At 39.3% G+C, this 18004-nt stretch overlaps 2 protein-coding genes across 9 annotated transcripts in view; one reads left to right on the top strand and one right to left on the bottom strand.

Moving 5' to 3' along the window:
- LOC120448185 (whirlin) overlaps window positions 1–17956 on the top strand; it is a 31633-nt gene extending 13677 nt beyond the window's left edge. Inside the window, exons 4-18 of one of the 8 annotated variants that reach the window (XM_039630049.2) lie at window positions 429–559; window positions 2624–2928; window positions 3506–3826; window positions 3890–4061; window positions 4158–4268; window positions 4329–4358; window positions 5623–5717; window positions 6094–6382; window positions 7066–7137; window positions 12914–12919; window positions 14082–14162; window positions 16657–16743; window positions 17406–17600; window positions 17662–17754; window positions 17822–17956. In XM_039630049.2, coding sequence (XP_039485983.1) covers window positions 429–559; window positions 2624–2928; window positions 3506–3826; window positions 3890–4061; window positions 4158–4268; window positions 4329–4358; window positions 5623–5717; window positions 6094–6382; window positions 7066–7137; window positions 12914–12919; window positions 14082–14162; window positions 16657–16743; window positions 17406–17600; window positions 17662–17754; window positions 17822–17950 — 2117 coding nt within the window. In that variant the 3' untranslated portion in view covers window positions 17951–17956. The remainder of the gene's footprint in view (window positions 1–428; window positions 560–2623; window positions 2929–3505; window positions 3827–3889; window positions 4062–4157; window positions 4269–4328; window positions 4359–5622; window positions 5718–6093; window positions 6383–7065; window positions 7138–12913; window positions 12920–14081; window positions 14163–16656; window positions 16744–17405; window positions 17601–17661; window positions 17755–17821) is intronic. The other 7 variants (XM_039630042.2, XM_039630043.2, XM_039630044.2 and 4 more) reach the window with 7 other exon arrangements.
- LOC120448187 lies at window positions 7385–11611 on the bottom strand. Its single transcript, XM_039630052.1, has 2 exons — window positions 11489–11611; window positions 7385–7756 (listed from the first exon to the last, which is right to left on the bottom strand). The coding sequence occupies exon 2, from the start codon at window positions 7738–7740 to the stop codon at window positions 7504–7506; it is 237 nt and encodes a 78-aa protein (XP_039485986.1). The 5' UTR covers window positions 7741–7756; window positions 11489–11611; the 3' UTR covers window positions 7385–7503.
- Window positions 17957–18004: the final 48 nt, after the last annotated feature.

The raw sequence follows: 18004 nt of genomic DNA, 5'->3' as shown, positions 1-18004 counted from the left end.
GGACGGCTTTAAAATCGATAAAAATCTATTTAAGTTGGCCCCCGTATGCAGGCTTCTCTTTTCAGTTCTTCCACTCTTTACCTCTTCGCCATTGTGCACACTCACACTCGCATATACGGACGGACACACATACACAGAAGTACACACACAGTCACACAAGTGTTTTATAAATTAAACATAAAATGGCTGCCGCACTCCGCATCCTCAATCCCCACTGCAAAATGGCTGAGCTTAATGAAAAACAACGAACAAAAATTGAAAAATTGAAAAACACAGAGGACCGTGCAAGAATGGGGCCTGGGTAATTTCGGTTGATGCTCGAAAGGGGGGTAGGGGGGAGGTGCTTTATATTAAAAATTGAGTGTGTGAGCGGGCTGGCTAATTGATTTCCCCTCTCGCCGACCCCACTCATTTTATTGTTTTTCCAGGCTTAGGCGTCTACATCTCACGCATCGAGGAAAATTCGGTGGCCGAGCGCGCTGGATTGCGACCCGGTGATACAATCCTAGAGGTGAATGGCACCCCCTTCACCTCAATCAATCACGAGGAGGCGCTGAAGGTGAGCATCCCACAAAATATTTACGCTCGCATAAATATTTATATCTCTTTTGATCTTTATTAAATATTTTGTAGTAGCTAATGTTGTTTATACTTAGATCAAAATCGATTAAAGCATACAGCAATTTAGGGTGGGTTGAAATACCACTGAAACCTGAAATATTAATCTTCATTTAACGGTATTTGCCCTTGATAAAATGTTCTATGAATAAAGAAATATATAATATTGTTTTAACTTTAACCATACCTTCACCGTATCCAATCAACATCAGATATACGGTTGCAATTCACCAGCTGAAATTGCAAGTAAAAAGGCAGAAATAAATGAAATTCCTTGCAGAGGCACGAACTTTATATCCACTTCTGTGAATTTTCTTCTACGCCTCAGTTCTGCCTTTCGTTCGACCCTGACAGCCATGTCAAATTTTTCTTCCATCAAAAAGTATCTAATTTTATTGTACGCCTTATTGATTTTTAATGCGATTTTCTAGCCAGGCCGTTCTGGTATCTATCGGCAGCCTCAGTTTGTCAATCGCTGGCCCTTAATAGTTGTCCATAATGGGGTTCTATCCATCAAGCATACCCCTATGTGCACAAATATATTACATATAGTATATGTATTTGTATGGACGTACAACGAGTAAACTGTATTCAGTAGGCCACCATCGTCTTTTATGGTCGACACTTGACAGAGTAACCAAAAGAAAAGGCTTTCCTCGGCTTTCCCTACGATGGTGGCAGCTGCCTTCGAACGAAAGTCAATTTATTGTGGAATATTTTATGTGACACGTTATGATAGTCAATATAATTCATTCTCAAACATATTACTACGTAGATGGCTGAAGGAACGAAGGCTTAGGTTTTGGCACTAGATTGGCACATGCTGTGCCATTTCTCACGCTTTTGAGCAATTTAAACTTTAACCGATTTCGACAGAACTTGTTTGGGAACCCACACAACCACGAAACATAAATATAAATGCAAATAGATATATATTATATATATGTACCCCAATCCTAATATCGATTGCTGTCTGCTTTGAGCGATTTTACGTAGTTGTTTCCTCTACAAGTATATAAATCTTTATGCACACGATACAGTTTTGTATGAATATTACTAAACCAAATACGAACATATATTTGAGAAAACCATGAAAATAAAATCAATAATACACTAATACAAATATACACTGAGAAAAAATTGGCAATAGATTAGTCGCATTTTGTATCAGAATTTTTTAAGTATATTTTACATTGGTTTATTGCTCTTTATTTACACACTTTTAGTTGGTAGTTTCTGTTGACCGACTGAAAGGACTGACATTTCTGCAACAAAGTAAATTTATAAAATAAATTTAAGATTCCAAAAGCTGTCACACATCCTTTTAAACTAGAAAACAGAGCTGAAAATCATTTCACAACTTATTTACATCCTTGTTGGATGTCAAAGAACTCAACCACAAATGCTTCTGATGCACCACTTCAGTTTGATATAATCCTTATACATTTATTAAAAATAAGTGCAACTGGGAGAAAAACCCACCACAAACGGAGAAATTAGGACCTTAACCGAAACTGGAAGGCAACACCTGTGTGGATTCACAGACCAATTTGCACAAAGCACCCGCACCATAGCCCCCTTTTCGCCATGGACCAACACAACTTTGCACATTCTCACATTAGTTTTTTGGTCAGAAACAATTAAAATAATGACAGCAAATTGTGGCAAGCTTCACGGAGAACGAACAACAAAATCGGACCGCAAAAGCCCGCCGACAAAATGAAAGTCAGGCGAATTTTTGGGGTGGCATTTCCAGTAACGAACACGCCCACAGTAAAAGTTAATTAACAATATCGGAATATTCCGGCAGCACGATACGTACACGTTTTTGTCCAAGCAATTGGCGAAATTTCCATATAATTTTGTTCATTTTCATTTAGTATTTTTGCTCCATTATCCCACTCTCTCTCTCTCTCTTTCTTCTCTTGTTGGTTCGTTCCTTTCTGCTCGCATCTGTCCTCTCTTTTTTGTGTCTCTTCTATTGCCACATTTTTTCTTAACGCAGAGATGTGTGCAGATATTGAAATCGTCACGTCAAATCAGTATGACGGTCCGAGCGCCGCCCACTCTGAACTCGACCGCCCCGCTCCACGGCTTCGGTCCGCCCTCCCGCGATCCCATGTACGCGTCGATGGCTCCCCCCCTGCACCCACAGAACCAGGCGGCGGCAGCGGCAGCGGCAGCAGCGGCAGCGGCGGCCTCCGGGGCGGGTCTGCCCTTCCGCCAGACCTGCTCCTGGATGGACCGCCACGGACGACCCGCCTCCCCGCCCATGGAGTACGGGGGCAGGCGCAGCGAGCGAAGGGATCGGTGAGTATATAAGTACAAAGTAATAAACATTTATAAGTCGTACATATCTAAAAAAAAAAAAAGACCTTTTTAAAAAGAGGATTAAAGCAGCAAGCTGAGCTGAAACCATGACTTTTATACTAAATAAAGATTGAAGAATTTAGGCTTAGCATAATATTCTATAGCTTGCTTGAGATATTCATAATATTTAGGATTTATTACTATTAGATTAGATTCATGATCCTGATCGTAAATATCTAAAATGAAGAAGAGCTTTTTAAAATTATGATTAAAGCAGCAAGCTGAGCTGAAACAATGACCTGTTATACTACCTAAAGATCGAATAACTTAAGCTTGTGATAATATTCTATAACTTGTTCGAAATATTCATAATATTTAGGACTCCGTACTATTAGATTAGATTCATGATCTTGAAATAAAAGCTACTTTCTACATGTTAAAAAATACTTAAGCATTTAGAAACCGGTAAACTATATAATTCAATAGGCTCATCATGAGGAATAACTTTGAAAATGCGCTCTTTTATTCTAAAAGATTGTAGCTCTCAGTTAACATCTTAACACTCCATACCCATTAGAATACGTCGTGTGGAGCTGCTGATCGAGCCGGGTCAGTCTCTGGGACTGATGATACGTGGCGGCGTGGAGTACGGCCTGGGGATCTTTGTCACGGGCGTGGATAAGGACAGCGTGGCGGATCGATCCGGACTGATGATTGGCGACGAGATCCTCGAGGTCAATGGGCAGTCCTTTCTCGATGTGACGCACGACGAGGCGGTGGGTCAGTTGAAGTACCACAAGCGCATGTCGCTGGTGATACGTGACGTGGGCAAGGTGCCCCACTCCTGCACCTCCATCGAGATGGAGCCCTGGGACGCCTACAGTCCAACGGGCACACGGTGCGTTTAAAGAGATCTAAAAATATGCATTCAATTCTATAAGTTAGACCTTTGGATTTACAGAGCACGCCGAAAAGGTCAAATTGCGACCATGGTGGAGGAGAAGGCGCGCTCTCTGCTGCCCCGTCATCACTTTGCAAGCCTTTCCTACTATATTGCGGAATATAGTGCGAAAGCAATGACCATAGATGCCTTTGTTGCCGTCTTGTTAGAGATGTTAGATACGTACGAAAAGGTGAGTATTTATAGTCTAGTCAAAGGATACATGTATTAAAGCATTTTGCTTACAAGAAACTAATATATATACAAATCAATTATTTTCCCATTTCAGCACACGCTAGTGACGGAAATACGGGAATTAGTTTTCCCCGAGGATCGCACGCGATACGATGAGCTCGTCTATCGCAGAGAACGCGATCCTTATAGCGTGGATAGGCATAGGGTAAGCCCAATGATCTCTATACCCAATTAACATCTATGTAAACTTTATGATCTTTTACAGCGTAAGGGAGACCCCGCCCGTGATTTGCCGGTAAGCTTTTTAGAAGATTTATTCTACGACACAGACACAATATATACTTAGTTAAGAGGGAGACACTTATATATCCCAAAAATACACACTACGCATGTTCAGCCAAATAAACTCTAACTATACTTTGACTACTGTTCAACCGGTCTACTGTCTACTATTCGTCTATATACCTACTCTACTACCTATACTATATATACTATATATCTTACACAAAGTGTTTATTGTCTAGTATATCTTTCTCTTCTTGCTGTTGTCGTTGTTAATTGTTGTCACTGTATGTTTGTAACTTTTACTTTAACTTATTTGTTCCAACTGTAGAAAAAATACAAATAACACTCGACAAAAGAAAATCAAAACAAAACTTGTAGTTTAATTGTTGAACGAGATACACTTGATACTTTCTATAGCCACCCAACTCTAAGCCAGTTATTGCTTCTTTCATTTCCCAAAAATTGCATGTAATTTTCTTTTATTTACTTTCGAGAAAGCTTTCAGAAACTCGCTTACATCTGATTCGGCCCTTTGCAAGTAAAATTGCATATCAAAACAGAAACAATCAAATCGAATGTCAATTTTTCCATACAATAGACACAAATACATACAACTTTACTCTACTTTGTAGTGGCGAAGTTTCTACATATTAATAGCAATAAGAAGAGGACCGTTTGTAAAATTATGTAATTTAAGCAAAACCCAAATCAGATCGGAAATCCATTGAAATTTAACTATTTTCAAAAGTGCAGTTGACTCGCAATGAGCCAAACTGTCGTTGTACATACGGAACACAAAAGAATTAGATGCTTTGATAATGGGGTATGCCAAAGCTCAGCCTAATAGTAATCCTTAGACTTAGTACACTAATTAAGTAATAAAATTATTGTATAATATCAAATTGATCTCATGTAATCCCACGTTAAAAATGCACCTCAAATGGATAACCAAGAAACCACAACAGTCACCACCAATCAGCACCAATATAAAATACCAATCAATATAACTACCGAATCGAAGTACGAATGCACTACCAATCACTCTATCTTTGTCGCTCTACATTAGACGCTATCTCTGTCTCGCTCTCTCTTCATCTGTCTGTCTCTGTCTATGCTCGGTAGAATTCTACGAAAGCCTAGATTAGAGCCCCTCTCACTCTCACTCTCACTCACTGTCAAACCTTTCAGCTGTCACTGTCTCACCCGCAAATCGTATGCAAACCAAATCGTTCGTTTCGTTCCATTCCGTACCATTCCGTTCCGCTCGCCAACAGGTAACAGCCGACGATTTGGAAATAATAGCCGCCACCGGACGGAGTCCTTCGTCGGACTCGGGCCTGGGCATGACCGTAACGGATATACACAAACGGTACCTAGCCACTTACCTTTAATCCATGTAATCCCATGTCCCAAAAGATCCCCTTCCCAAACAGTGTTGGTAAGGGTAGCAGTAGTTTAGAGAAGCTTCACAAAGCCTTATCCAACATTAGCATAGTGGGCAGGTGAAAGGTAAAGAACTCTTAACTTGCTAACCGCTTATAGAACTTAAAATGCTTTCACTATAATTCGGAGTTATAACTTTGTAAGAATTAGCATTGTGTGAATTCAATAAATAATATACCTTTTTTATTAGGAGAGAAATTATGTAGATTTATAGGTAGATAGGGATTTCCCAACACTGACCCCGAACCACCCACTACTTCCCATCGAAACAGTTAACTGACCTGTGTATATGTATACGCTAGACCCGCACTACAGTTGCCCCATCGGCCCATGTCGGCGGGACCCATACTGCATCGCTCACAGCCAGCATCACATTATCAGACAGCCAGCAACCAGTCCTCATCATCATTGTCGCCTCCACAACAACAACCACAGCAACAACAGCAGCAGCAACACTATCCACCCCACCATGCCTCATTGCGTCATCTGGGCGGAATCGGCGGCAACGTGGGATCCGGTGGTCGTCATCATCACCATCCGTTGGGACCAACCCAATTGAAATTCAAGCAGACCAAACACAATCAGCAACAGGTCAGGACCGAAGCAAGTCGCGTGTCTAGGGTAGCAAGCTGAAAAAGTTATATACTCGTATATATATTGCCAACACTTAAAGTCTACGTTCACTGTTCCGCAAGCTGTTCTATGCTGAAAACTTAAGATCTCTGAAAGAAACATTCGTATTTAGGCTCTTTGACGGAAATTAATTAATGAGTCTTCTGAGAAAGTTTCCTCTTTATTTTCTAAATATATTTTTTGGCACCGAAATCTATACCTGGTCAACATGCTGTGTTTTAAGTTTTTCTAAGCTTTGATTAAAAAAAAATTGACATTCGGCTGGTAACATTGCCGAGTTTTGAGATCTTCAGCTCTCGTCTGTCTGTTGTATAAGTTTTATCTTATTTTGTATCTTTAGTGGTTTTATCTCTCTCTGTCTAACTACTTTTTGTATCTTTGTCACTCGTTGTGTGTAACGTCTATTGTCGTTTTTTTTTATACGTTTGAATCTTTTTCCATGTTTGTCCAACTGCTCAATGTGGTTGATGTTTGCGTTTTTGTCTCCGTTTCCGGTTATGTTGTACTTCCTTATTAAATGTTGTCCAATTGGCTATTGAGTGTTGTAATACTGTCGCAATAAGTCGCATTTAGACCAGTGCCAAACCAGTGCCATAAGCCGCTGAAAAATGTATCTTGTAAATTCTTTTATCCCGGCTTAGGAATACGGCTGTGATGAGCACAGAACTCGCCGGGGCAGCGAAACCCTTTTACCGGAATACGAACCAGATGCGGTGAGTAAGCGAGACGATCGCGATTTTGTCGTAGGATCTGATAACTCTGGGGATTACATATAATATTTTATAAATAGTCGAACAACAGATTAACCAAATAATAGTTCCCAATAACACTCTCAAATAATCCATTTGCTCATGCCATGAACTTTCCTATCATGATCAGCACACTTATTTAAAAATCCGCCTTCTAAAAAAACTACATTTTTGTATACTTTAATTCTTTGTATCTGCAACTGTATTTGTATCTGTATCTGTATCTATCGTATGTTAACTAAGCTAACATCTAGACTTAAGCACTATCCTAAGTAGGTATCGTATATTATGTGGGGCTATGTGTGCCCAGCCAGTGAGTGTGGGTGCTTCTCACATCTTGTCGTGCATGGAGGAGCCCTCGGCCACCATGGGCAGATGGTAATCGCGTGGCGGCGTAAAGGGTCGCACAAAGTGTCGCCACTGACGGTGGTGCAGGGGCGGGGGCGGCTGGATGGGCGTGGCACCGCCGGCTGTCACCGCATGATGGTGCTGCTGATGGCAACTGTTGGGCTCAAATTTCGGGCGTGGTATGCGCAACTGTTTGATCTCCGTCAAATAGGACTCCATGTTGTTCGCCAGTCGCCTGTTGATGTTTGATTTGTTTAAATGATTTGTTGGTCTTTGGCAAAGTTGCAATCAGTGTGGAGTGGACTTTGTTGGAGGGTTTGACGTTGCACTCGTTTGGAAAAGTCAGGGAAAGTAAATAGAGGGAAGGGCTTTTTTAGTTCCCCCTGTAAATTCAATTTAACTAACAGATTATGCTGATAAATTGAAGAGTATTATTACAAGTTCATACATCATAGCTCAACTCCATGATATTTAAGTTACAGATCAGTCTCTCAAGCCTTAAATATTTGATATTAATAATAAGAAGAAGTTTCTTTAAATATTAAGTAGAACTTTTATACCATAAAACTTTGTAGTAAAAATTGTTTTAAATTTATATTTGGAGGAGAGTAACTTGAACACTTTCAAAAGATTCAAGAATGTGATTGCAAAGACAACGCTGTTAAAACTTCGCTAGCTAGAACAGCGCGGTAATAAAAAAAGTATTTTTAAGTGCAGCTAACTTCACTTATGCACTTAACTTCTTATTTGAGTTAGAGCGAGCAGACGAGCTCCTCAATCTTTTGATGAATGTTTCCCCTGTGAGCAAACTTCACCGAGCTTCCCCCCACTACTTGTTGAGTAAGTGCGGCAAAAGTGAAAGTAAAACCACCGCCAAAACCCCAATGTACGGTGCTATGTGTGTTCGGCTAGAAGACAAGACAAGAAAATTGCAATAATTTCCGCAAAAGGCGTTCAACCGTATCACATGCAGACAGTCAAGTTCAGGGCAGGATTTTGGATTTCGGTTCGCAAGAAATGGATTTCGATGGCTGTGTGAGGCAGCGGGGAAATGAGTAGCTAAACGGCTTGCGATCCGCTTGCTTAGCCCTGTTTACACAGCTGACACCATTTGGGCCGGATTGACCGACCGATGAACGATGGCCAATGGACTGCCGTACTGGCGGACTGACGGACTGAAAGACTGGCGGACTGAAAGACTGGATGACTAGAGGACGGACACAAAGCCAGACGGCAGCCAGCAGCTGAGTAACCAGTTTGATTTCAACTACAACTGACAAACAACTTTTTGTTGGATGTCGCTTGTCTGGCTTATGGGACACTCACTTTTTCGAAATTACAGGGAATCGACGGACTCGGGGGTTCGAAATCGAGGTGGGGAGATGGGGAGATGGGGGGATGGGGAGTTTGGGGAGTTTGGGGCCAGAGCAACGGCCAAGACCAAAAGCTCGAAGTGGGTCATTAGAGAAATGTACTAAATAAGGTACAAAACTTTGTCAAGAGCATGAGACGTAAATGGAAAGTAAATTGTTGTAGCTGCAAGTTTTCGACCCAAAAGCAAGTAGAGGCAAAGAAGAAGAAGAAGTTGTTGTTTATAGTGTAAATAAACCATTTGGATGCGTAGCGAAAACCAGTCAGAAACTGACTGAACATCAAAACAAATACAAAAACAAACCCAAATCCGGTCTACAAATTCAATGGGTGTCAAATATAATTATGAGATTGAGCCCAGTTGGTAAACTGTCAGTTTGAAGACATGTCTGTCAATAGAGAACACACTCTTACCTCTTACCCATCATAATGAGAACCCTAATTGTGGCGAGGGGGTGGGGGGAAGAGGGAGGTGCGAAGTCTTGAATCTTGATTAACCGTTATGACAAACTCTTTTACGTCTATCCATTATGTTGTTTTAGCAATCCGGACAGCCCGTCATCTTTTGACATTATTAATTATACTTGACTGGGCTCCCCGGGTGCTAGCTAATTGTGCTACCTTTTAAATGCTCTTTAAAATGTTTCCTTAGCCTCTGGAAGCATTTTTAAGAAATCGAGTTTAGGTTTAATATGAGCTATGTTTTGAAAATGAACATTTAAGTTATTAAAACTGATATTGACTGTACAAATATTGAGTGTACAAATCCAAATTGGTTAATGACTAATAGCAATATCCGAAATATTCGCCGCCTTGCGACATAATCATTAATTGCATTCGATATCTTTTGACAGTTGACAGTTTTGCGAGCTACAAAACTATTTGAACTTAAAAAACCATAATTTGTTTGACCTTGCAATGGCATTAATGAAATCCAGCTTTACTACTAAATCGTGTTCGGAAACTCCATCGATTTGGTTGACCAACCAGTGTCGAACTGCGATCGCCCCCACCCTCCTCTCCATCGTATTTAATGACAAAGAGGTGCCCCCATCTCCGTCCCCCATCCCCATCCCCCTCCCAAAGTTCCCCAAATACCCCAGACTCCGAGTGAACAACGAGGTCAATGGCATGTGCTTTGAATGATGATTGCCAGCTTTTCGATGCGAGTTACAAAAATGAGCTACTACATGGCAATAGCTATGGCTAAAAAAACATCATCAAATACGACAACAAATCTTCGCTGCAAAAGTTTGCAAAGTCATAAATTTGATTGATTTTGAAATGCTTGCCCTGAGCAGCTTACCAAAAGACGCAAATAAAAAAAGAAGAAAAATGATTGAACAAATTGGGATCAAAATTGCCCGAAAATGATGTGCGTAGGGAAAATACAGTTAAATGGGCTGACATCAGGCAATTGACTGAAAGTTTTCATTATTGTGTGGAAAATTCTCTTTCTCTTCTGTGAAAGTTGTGGTTCCCGGTATGAAAAAAAAAAAAAAAGTTAAAGTTGGAGTTGTTCCTTTGGTTCTGGTGAAATTTTTCTCGTTCTTGCAGTCGGAACCTTTTTTCGTTAACTTTTTCTTAAGTCAAACAAAAGGCGAACATTTAAATTGTTGTCTAATTCACACTATTGTTATGCCAATGATGAAGTCAGACATGCCTGAGATCAGAGTTGAGTTCTGTGTTGTGACACTGGATATGAATAATTGTGTTCACATTTTGGGCTAGCTCATTGACCTATAAAGCAGCTGACAGCTGACCGAATGTCTTGGAATAATTTATCAAATCTCTGGCTCTGAATTCGACGATCGGCGGTGATGAGAAGTGGGTCAAAGTGGGCTAGAATCGATGGGTTAATCGGAACCAAAACCAATTTTGATGAACTCTTGAAGAGTGGTCTCTTTGTGAACATCCGGAACAGTGTTTTATTGCAGCAATCTCCATTAGGTTTCTCCTCGGAAAAGGGGTATACGTATTTATGCTTTTTGTAATGGAAATTACTTGAGTCAGTTGTCAGTGCCCTTAGGCCCGAAGTCACTCTGAAAGGCTGTCTAAAAAGCCATTAAAATACCTTTCGCTCGTTGGTTCTGTGTTTTTGCACATTTCTACCCAACCATTTTGGCTTTCCCTACAGCTGACAGTCGATGGTTTTTCTGGGTCGAAATGTTTAGCAACTATTTCGCAGTCTTACCACCTAGAATCCCCCCATTTCCGTGTGGCAATTTAATTGCAAAAAAGAAAGACAACAAATCATGCGAAACTGCTGTCTGACTGCGTCTTAACTTCATTCTGGCAATTAAAAAATCAGTAACAAAGGAAATTAGCTGAGTCGAAAAAGGTGAGAAATAGAAGTTAATTGAATGCAAAACTCAAAGCAATAAAACAGTTTCGCCTGCCAAAAGGCCCCAGATATGTACGTATTGTGATGATATAACCAACCACAGAAGAGCCAGACCAAACTTCTGCTACCATTATTGTTAGTATTTATGCAACAATTTGGCAGCAAACAGAGCGCGAAATGTAACGAAACGCGAGATTTGTCAACTCCACTGGCAACTTGTTTCCCGGCCAATTTAAGCCTCGTAATACGCACTTTTAGCTGCTGCTTGTTGGCCGCACAAATCGGTGTTAACGTATATGTATATTCCACCCTCTGATGACTGGGATTTCAACCTCACGCTCGAAGCGACGACGCGCGACTGAAACTGCAGACTTCTCTGAAGGTAGAGCTGCGGCTGAGTCCATAGTTTCAGCTGAAGCTGCTGCTGCTGCTGCTGCCCGGCTGTAGTTGCTCATGTTGCTGCTTTTGATGTTGCTGCTGTTGTTGCTGCTGCGGCTGCTGCTGCGACTGCTGCCAAAAGCCAACCAAGTTGACGATGCCCATCCAGCCGCAGCAGCAGCAGCAGAGTTACTCTTTTTTGGCCAGAGTCGTGGGCAGATGGCAGAGCGTTTGACCAAAGCCTCAAGAGACCTTGTGAGCAGCTAAAAATAGTTGAACTTTTGCAATCTCAAGTCAACTTAGAAGCCACAACTTGTATAACAAAGTTCTGTAGCAATTATTTGATGATGGTTTTTGCACTAAAAGAACTCAGTTCTTTATTAGAATAAACTTGCTAATTATAAAACTGTATTTTAAAGATACAATCAATAGCTGCAAACCTAATTAAATTAACACCCATATATTTTGAATTGTTAATTCAGAAAGCAAAACTTGTAGTACTAGTAATTCACGGGTATTATAACTTTAAGTCATAATAAGTGAATTTTTATTATATTATATAGCTATATTATAACATATGGTTCCTTTATTAATTTTATTACGTATACAACTCAACAAAATTTAAAATTCAGACACTCATTATACTGCAAGCATTTTTCGACTTGGCTAGAGCATTTTTGAGTTGGCTTGGCATATGCATACATATTTTCCTTCTTGGGGTTTTTATTGTTGCGTTAAGTTTTGCTTTCTTTGACGTTTTGCCACTGAACGTTTTCCCAGTTACTTTTTATGGCCTAGTAATGTAAAAAATTACCCACAGCGACGACAGAAACAATGGCAACCGATTTGATAAACAAAGATTGTCAATATTTATGACTAAAAATTATACTGCAATTATATCGCCAAGATTTATGTGTAAGAGTGCGATTTACGCAATGCTCAAACTAGAGTGACAAATAAATAACGTGTATCTGTGGGATACTGCAGCTGCCATACACTGCAGCTGTGCTGCGTTTTCGGTTTCCAACGGCCAGTGATATTTTTATTTCAGTTTCTCTAGTATTTATCAATTGGGTTTTCTGTTTTGCTCGAACATGACATGACGTAAACGGAAAATTTGTCATTTCTGCCGACTGACTGTGGGGCGTTTGCATTTGGCATTGAAAAGAGATGAAGCTCATTAGCAACTAAGCGGCGATAATTAATTTTCCTTTTTTTTCGGCTTTCCATCTTCTTTTTTCGCCACCGTTACACGCTGCGTATGCGCAATGGACTGCAAATCGCATTAATGGCGAACAGGAACAGGTAAGCTCGATGTTTTGCTGCATTCGCCGTTTGTTACACTTTCAGCACTTTCCGAAACTATCTTTTCGACACTCACACAACAAAATGCCAAAACACACAAAACACATACTCCACATATATAAACACTAAATAAATATACATACATACTACGTACATACTTAACAATGGAAAAACCAATAAGGAAGCAAGCGTAACCAAAGAAAATGCAACAAAACCTCTTGTAAATATTTAGCCCGCTACTCTGTTTTAAGCCATTTCTCTAACTAATTTCGCCGCTGGTGATTCGTGTGCATAATTTTCCAAATGCAAGAGGTGGGAACGTGAACGTGGGCGTATTGCAGCCCCATGCAACGGAGCTTTTGAGAGGATTACCTCACAAAGTTTTGATATAACCAAAGCTAATTAGCAATTGAACGCGTTTCTGTAGGCGTAGACATAGATTAATCCGTGATTGCTCACTTGTGCAAAGGAAATTCAAATGGAAGCCTAAAAGTATGCTTTCAAAGTATACGCCACATTTCAGCGCAGCCAGCAGCATATGTAGCCAAGCTGGCTTATCAACATGTTGCTAAGCAGCATTTGTTGCACAGAGCTATCGACAAAATTTAGAAAGTTTTTTAGCATTTATATATATAAAAACAACACTTTTGTATTAGAAAAGTAGCTCCTATAGAAATATATATAAAAATGTAATATTAAATATAACTGCAGTAGCAATTGTAAAAATAATTTGATTTAGAAACATTATCAAACCCATATCATGGTTAAGACATTAGGTATTCGATTCCAATAGTAAATCTAAGTAGTTATGGTTCAGTTAAGAAAAGTAACATATAACCTCCCGTATTCTTCTACTTCTTATCCAGTAATAAAATACAAAGTAGCTTGACTAGCGTAATACAAACTATAACCTAGGAACCCCACAAAAAAGACCCACAAAATCCTCCTATTTCTTTCTCTCTTTAAAAACCTAGCACACTGATTTTTCCTCCCCTGATTTTCACTCGAGTTTCTCATTTCACCCGGCGCCCTCACCACTTTTGTTATGCCACCATCAGATATCCATTGAATTTAGATCGCTTTTGAGTTCCTGAGATTTCCGTGACCTCTTGTCCCGTACTTCCCGAAATTGTTCTTGTTTGTTCATTTGTGTGCATTTCAGGGCGGCTACTTAGATGGACTGCGTTCACATTTGGGTGGTTTAACACAACGTGTCAAATCATGGTATTGGGGACGACCTCTAGTAAGTGCCAATGTATTTTTCGTTAAACGTTATCAAAACGAAAACAAACCAAAATACCTAATAATAAAACGACACCAGCAACCACAAAATAGAAATTGTGTTCGCAAGTTGAGTGGATTCATTTTTGTCTGCGAAATGTTCTCACAGTCTGCATTTTGTTTTTCTTTTGGAACAGACCTTTCAATTTGCATCTCGTTGCATTCAATTTAGCCTGAACTACTTAGTATTGTTGCTATCACTCTCTCACTCGCTCTCTATCTCTCTATCTATCTCTCTGTAACTCTGTCTCTCTCTATTAACAACTAACTTAAATAACTTAACCGTTTTTGAATGTGCATTGCAACGAAAGCCACTGCAAGTGCCATTAAAATAACAAAATTAAATGATTGATTTTTATTGAATTCGGTTGCATATCCAGCATTTTGTGTTGTATTCGTAGGAAGTGTAATTTAGTTTTGTGCTCTCATTCCAAATCAAATTTTGCTTGACCCACAAGTTAAACAATATTATTTTCCATTTTGTTTCATTTCGTTTCGACTTATTTTATGTTCTTTTTCGTGGCGCACTCGAAAACTTTTCATATAGATTTCCTTAGTCTCTTTTTGTAAAGTAATTGTCAATGTAAGTATCTTAAAACAAAAGCTAAACAAGACACAAGACTAAAAAGCCAACAATGCATTTAAAGGCAAAAGGTCACGCCTTCAAGACAAAAAACGAACAAAAGTGAAAACTAAAAAGAAAGCTAAAAAACCAAAGCAAAAAAAAAAAAGAAATGCTTGAAAAATACATTTGCACATTTACGCATGAGTCACCCCGATTTCTAAACACACGCAAATATCAAATATCAATATCCGTTCAGCATCAAATAAATTGTTCTTGGTTCACCGCCAGCCATGATTCACCAATAATTCACCAATCACACATTCGATTTGTAGTGTTCTTACCATTCCTTTTCATTTGCCCTGTAATTAGTGTAAATCCCAATTTATGTTGGCCTTTGTTTTAGCTGCTGCTCCCCCCAAACACACACACCCACACACACAATAACACACACGCACCCAAATCCTAGTTGTAGTTGGCAGCTCTTAGTCCTGTAATATACTCGTAAGTTGAAGTTCCAGTTTTAGTTAGCGCTACATTTGGCCCCACCTAGTCCGACTTAGTCTAGCTACCGATCTCTAAGTGTCCTAGTTGCCAAATCTAAATATTAGCTTTTATAAATAGATTGTATAATTACTGTATAGTTGCATAGCCTTAAACTGCACCAACTCAATGACAAACACAACCACAACCCAGCCACAAAGACAAATTCCACAGAAACGCACACAGCACTCGCATACTCATAATTGCACTTTGACCTCGGCTTTGATTAAGATTCTATTTAGGTGGAAAGCCGATTAGTCTTCATTGACTCAATCACATCCATCATTTCGTGCCTATAGTGTTCAAAACAGAATGGTACGAGTTAAGTGTTAATTATCAAGGTCCTTTCGGCACGAAAAATGTGCGAAGTTGTCTAAATGGTATGGAGACTTTGAAAATATGCAAAAATTTGTTCCAAGTTTTATAACTCTAATGCTATTCTTTAATTAATGAATAAATTTGTTTGATGTTCGCTAAAAAATGATTTCAATTTTATAAAAAAAGGAATATAACAGAATTATTCAATGATTTCTATACAAAGAATAAAGACAACTTCATGTGTTTTTAGTATTCTTACCATTTTGTGCCTTCGATTTTCGATTAAAGGCAAACTGCACTCTGCAGTGACAAACTGAAAAAACCACTGCCAAGCCAATCAAGCAATCAAGCTTACATCGACGGATAATCCAATATGGTTAAAGGTAACCAAAAAAATCGCAAGCAAAGAGGAAAAATAGATGAAAACTCAGCAATTCAAAGCAAGTCGGTTTGGCTCAGCTCAGCTCAGTTTAGTTCAGTTCCATTCAGTTCACTTCGGATGCCAATCGATATCCGCAATCTCTGACTGTCACCAACTCCTATCTCTGTCTGAAGCACGCTTTGGCATATGCTGACCCACCGTAACCACCCATCCACCGATTCGAAAACTACCCCACCACTCAATTTAACCCACCGTATAGTCAAATGTCATACTTTATTCAATTAAACTTCTATCTGTATGTTCGAAAGTGAGCGAGTACCAAAGCAAACAGCAAACACTTTCCAAAGCGTCTACAATCAAGAACTTTAATTATATATATTCTAACCATATAACACACGCAACCAAAATACAGTCTACCAAGAAATCTACAACGTTTTTTAATCTCTACTACAAGCAACTACAACGAATTCTTATGCAAATATCTCTACTATTTTCATTTTACATTCAACTTATTGTACGACCAAAAATCAATCAAATGTTTGCTCACTATGCAAAACCCAAAAAAATTCAAACCAATTCATTGCCAAAATACATTGTGGCCACATATTCGCAAATCGAAAATCGAAAATCGAAACTGAATTAAATAAATAGGAGTTGGCCACAAAACTCTCAAGAAGTTTCGATATGAAGGAAGAAGGCGGCACATTGCTGGGCGATAAAGGTGTACGAAGGCATCAGGTGAGTGCTACTCGAAAATAGTGCAAGCACACTAAAATTATCAGATATCTACAAATAATAACTGAATACAGCACTTGAATGCCAACAAGAGAAACAAATATATAAGTTTCAGCTCGAAATTAACAGCGTTAATATCTTATCATAAGACTATCGTCGGTTTTTCTATTAAATTCTATACAATTCGGTCACCCCAGAACATTTCATGATTCATTCCAAACAAATCACACAAAAGTTTCTACTTTCTATCTCTCTAATTCTCTTTACCCAACTCCAAAAAATAAACAGCAACTGTACCATTGAATATTTTTAACTAGCAATATACTCGTACTATGTAAATTTGAATTGGCCTACCTTTTCATAGCTTGAACCGTTTCCTATTGTTTGAACCACACGTAAATAAGTACAAGAACCCAAAACAATATACTCGTATACAAATTCCTTGAATCAACCAATTGTTCAATTGCTTGCCTTTACCAAATCACAGAATCTATTTTATCAGCTTGAACCAAGTTACTTTTAATCAAACCAATACACAATTTGAACTGTAAGCTAATCTTAGATGCAAAGCCAATGGAATATTTTTGATCCAGCCGGGAAAACCTACTGAAATCTTTCATCTAGCTTAAAGTTTTTTCACAAATTTTTGCGTATTTATTTTTCAGTCCATGCAGCGTCTGTCAGCGGAGCAGAATGGTGGTTCAACGACTGAACAAACACATGAACACAATCCAAACGTCGTACCTGATCATAGAGGCAACTTACACATTACAGTTAAGAAAACCAAACCAATTTTAGGTATTGCTATCGAAGGTGGTGCTAATACAAAACACCCGCTCCCTAGGATAATCAATATCCATGTAAGTGTGCAATATTATAGATCATAAAATGACTTTTGAGACTCAAATGCTTGGCCAATAGGAAAATGGTGCAGCATTTGAAGCGGGCGGCCTCGAAGTCGGGCAACTCATCCTGGAGGTGGATGGAACCAAAGTGGAGGGTCTACATCATCAGGTGAACCACATGAAATGTTAGCCCCCTATTGAAGTTATTAATATAACAATTTAATTTGACTTTCCAGGAGGTTGCTCGACTAATAGCCGAATGCTTTGCTAATCGTGAAAAGGCTGAAATAACCTTCTTAGTTGTCGAAGCAAAAAAATCAAATTTGGAACCGAAGCCGACGGCGCTGATATTTTTAGAAGCCTAACATTTGCTTGCCCTGCCGGCCAGTGACCCATTGGAACGACAAAAACTCGAGTTC

Source organism: Drosophila santomea, chromosome 3L (assembly GCF_016746245.2).
Source record: "Drosophila santomea strain STO CAGO 1482 chromosome 3L, Prin_Dsan_1.1, whole genome shotgun sequence".
In the NCBI taxonomy this organism is placed as follows: Eukaryota; Metazoa; Arthropoda; class Insecta; order Diptera; family Drosophilidae; genus Drosophila; species Drosophila santomea.
Note: the sequence above shows the minus strand (reverse complement) of the source record. Positions and strands in the feature narration are given on the sequence as shown.

Bases quoted from the DNA above. Each gene is read 5' to 3' on its own strand.
- LOC120448187 (XM_039630052.1), bottom strand. From the start codon at position 7,740: ATGGAGTCCTATTTGACGGAGATCAAACAGTTGCGCATACCACGCCCG.